This window comes from Meleagris gallopavo, unplaced genomic scaffold (genome assembly GCF_000146605.3).
Source record: "Meleagris gallopavo isolate NT-WF06-2002-E0010 breed Aviagen turkey brand Nicholas breeding stock unplaced genomic scaffold, Turkey_5.1 ChrUn_random_7180001879966, whole genome shotgun sequence".
NCBI lineage: Eukaryota > Metazoa > Chordata > Aves > Galliformes > Phasianidae > Meleagris > Meleagris gallopavo.
The window spans coordinates 1-2026 of record NW_011144250.1 but is presented as its reverse complement, the minus strand read 5'-3'; the positions used below and the strand labels follow the sequence as shown (position 1 = coordinate 2026).

At 62.8% G+C, this 2026-nt stretch overlaps 1 protein-coding gene across 2 annotated transcripts; it reads left to right on the top strand.

The window, feature by feature from the left end:
• The first annotated feature begins 24 nt into the window (after window positions 1-24).
• LOC104916251 (folate receptor beta-like) lies at window positions 25-2018 on the top strand. 2 transcript variants are annotated; one of them, XM_010727283.3, is made up of 3 exons: window positions 25-116; window positions 268-482; window positions 1777-2018. In XM_010727283.3, exons 2-3 carry the CDS (start codon window positions 354-356, stop codon window positions 2011-2013), a joined length of 366 nt encoding a protein of 121 aa, XP_010725585.1. In that variant the 5' UTR covers window positions 25-116; window positions 268-353; the 3' UTR covers window positions 2014-2018. The 2 variants fall into 2 exon arrangements, with proteins under 2 accessions (XP_010725585.1, XP_019466804.1); XM_019611259.2 differs by having other exon boundaries at window positions 26-116; window positions 271-482.
• Window positions 2019-2026: the final 8 nt, after the last annotated feature.

Below are 2026 nucleotides of genomic sequence, written 5' to 3'. Positions count from 1 at the left end.
GAGGGAAGGGAGGACACGTCGTGCCCCACGTGCCAGCACCGATCTGTGACCCACGGGCAAGGGTTGCACAGAGGCACCACTGAGAGCCACCAGGAGAAAACCACTGAGAGCCGCCGGTGAGCACTACTGTCCCCAGTGTCCCCATTTGTCCCCAGTGTCCCCATCCCCACTTATCCCCACGCACCCCACTTGTCCCCTGTGACCCCATTTGTCCCCATTCACCCTTTGTCACCCGCCGCCGTCACTCACGGGAACTTTGTCCCCCAGCAGGTCTGTGCACGTGGCGACGGGGACGTTGGTGCCAACCCAATCGTTGGTGTCACCACCCACCCTCAGTGCCACCCCGTCTCCCCATGGCGTCCCTTTGGGCCGTGCTGGTGCTGCTGGCTCTGGCTTCGGCGCAGGAATCGCTGCTCAACATCTGCATGGATGCCCAGCATCACAAATCCGAGCCGGGTCCCGAAGGACTGCTCTATGGGCAGGTGAGCTGCGGCCCCGTGGGGACACCCCTGGGTGCCACCACCCCACGGCGTCCCCTCATCCCCTCCGTGCCACCCTCGGGTGCCACCACCCCTGGGTACCACCATTCCATGGTGTCCCTGCACCCCCTTCCATGCCACTCTTGGGTGCCACCAACCCATAGTGTCCCCAAACCCCCATCGTGTCACCTTTGGGTGCCATCACCCCATGATGCTTCACCCCATGATGTCCCCGTGTCCCCTCTATGCAAGTCTTGGGTGCCACCACCCCATGATGCCACCACCCCACGGTGTCCCCATGTCCCCTCCGTGTCACCTTTGGGTGCCATCATTTCACGATGCCACCACCCCATGGTCCCCCTGTGTCCCCTCCATGCCATCCTTTGGTGCCTCCACCCCATGGTGTCATCGTGTCCCCTCCGTGTCACCTTCGGGTGCCATCATTTCATGACGCCCCCACCCCATGGTCCCCCTGTGTCCCCTCCATGCCATCCTTTGGTGCCTCCACCCCATGATGTCCCCTTGTCCCCTTCATGTCACCTTTGGGTGCTATCACCCCATGATGCCACTATTCCATGGTGTCCCCGTGTCCCCTCTATGCCACTCTTGGGTGCCACCACCCCATGATGTCCCTGCACTCCCTCCACGCCACCCCTGGCTGCCACCACCCCATGGTGTCCCCATGTCCCCTCCATACCACTCTGGGTGCCATCATCCCATGATGCCACCACCCTACGGTGTCCCCATGTCCCCTCCATGCCATCTTTGGCTGCCACCACCCCATAGTGTCCCCACATCCCTTCCATGCCACCCTTGGGTGCCATCACCCCATGATGCCTCCACCCTATGATGTCCCCAAATTCCCTCCATGCCACCGCTGGGTGCCACCACCCCATGATGTCCCTGCACCCCCTCCACGCCACCCCTGGCTGCCACCACCTCACAGTGTCCCCATGTCCCCTCCATGCCATCCTTGGGTGCCATCACCCCATGATGCCATCACCCTACGATGTCCCCACATCCCTCCAAGCCACTCCTGGGTGCCACCACCTCTGGGTACCACCACCCCCTGGTGTCCCTTCATCCCCTCCATGCCACCCTTGGGTGCCACGACCCAATGATGCCACCACCCTACGGTGTCCCCATGTCCCCTCCATGCCATCCTTGGGTTCCACCACCCCATAGCGTCCTCATATCCCTTCCACGTCACCTTTGGGTGCCATCACCCCATGATGCCACCACCCTACGCTGTCCCCACATCCCCTCCGTCACCACCCTTGGGTGCCACCACCCCCAGTGCGCCCTATGGAAGGACAACGCTTGCTGCACGGCCAACACCAGCATGGAGGCACATCGGGACCAGTCCTACCTGTATGGCTTTAACTGGGACCACTGCGGGGCCATGGCGCAGCGCTGCAAGAGGCACTTCATCCAGGACACGTGTCTGTATGAGTGCTCCCCAAACCTGGGGCCGTGGATCGACCAGGTGAGGGGAGGGGGCTTCGGGAGGCTTTGGGGAGTGGGATTTGGGTAGGTGGGCTTTGGGG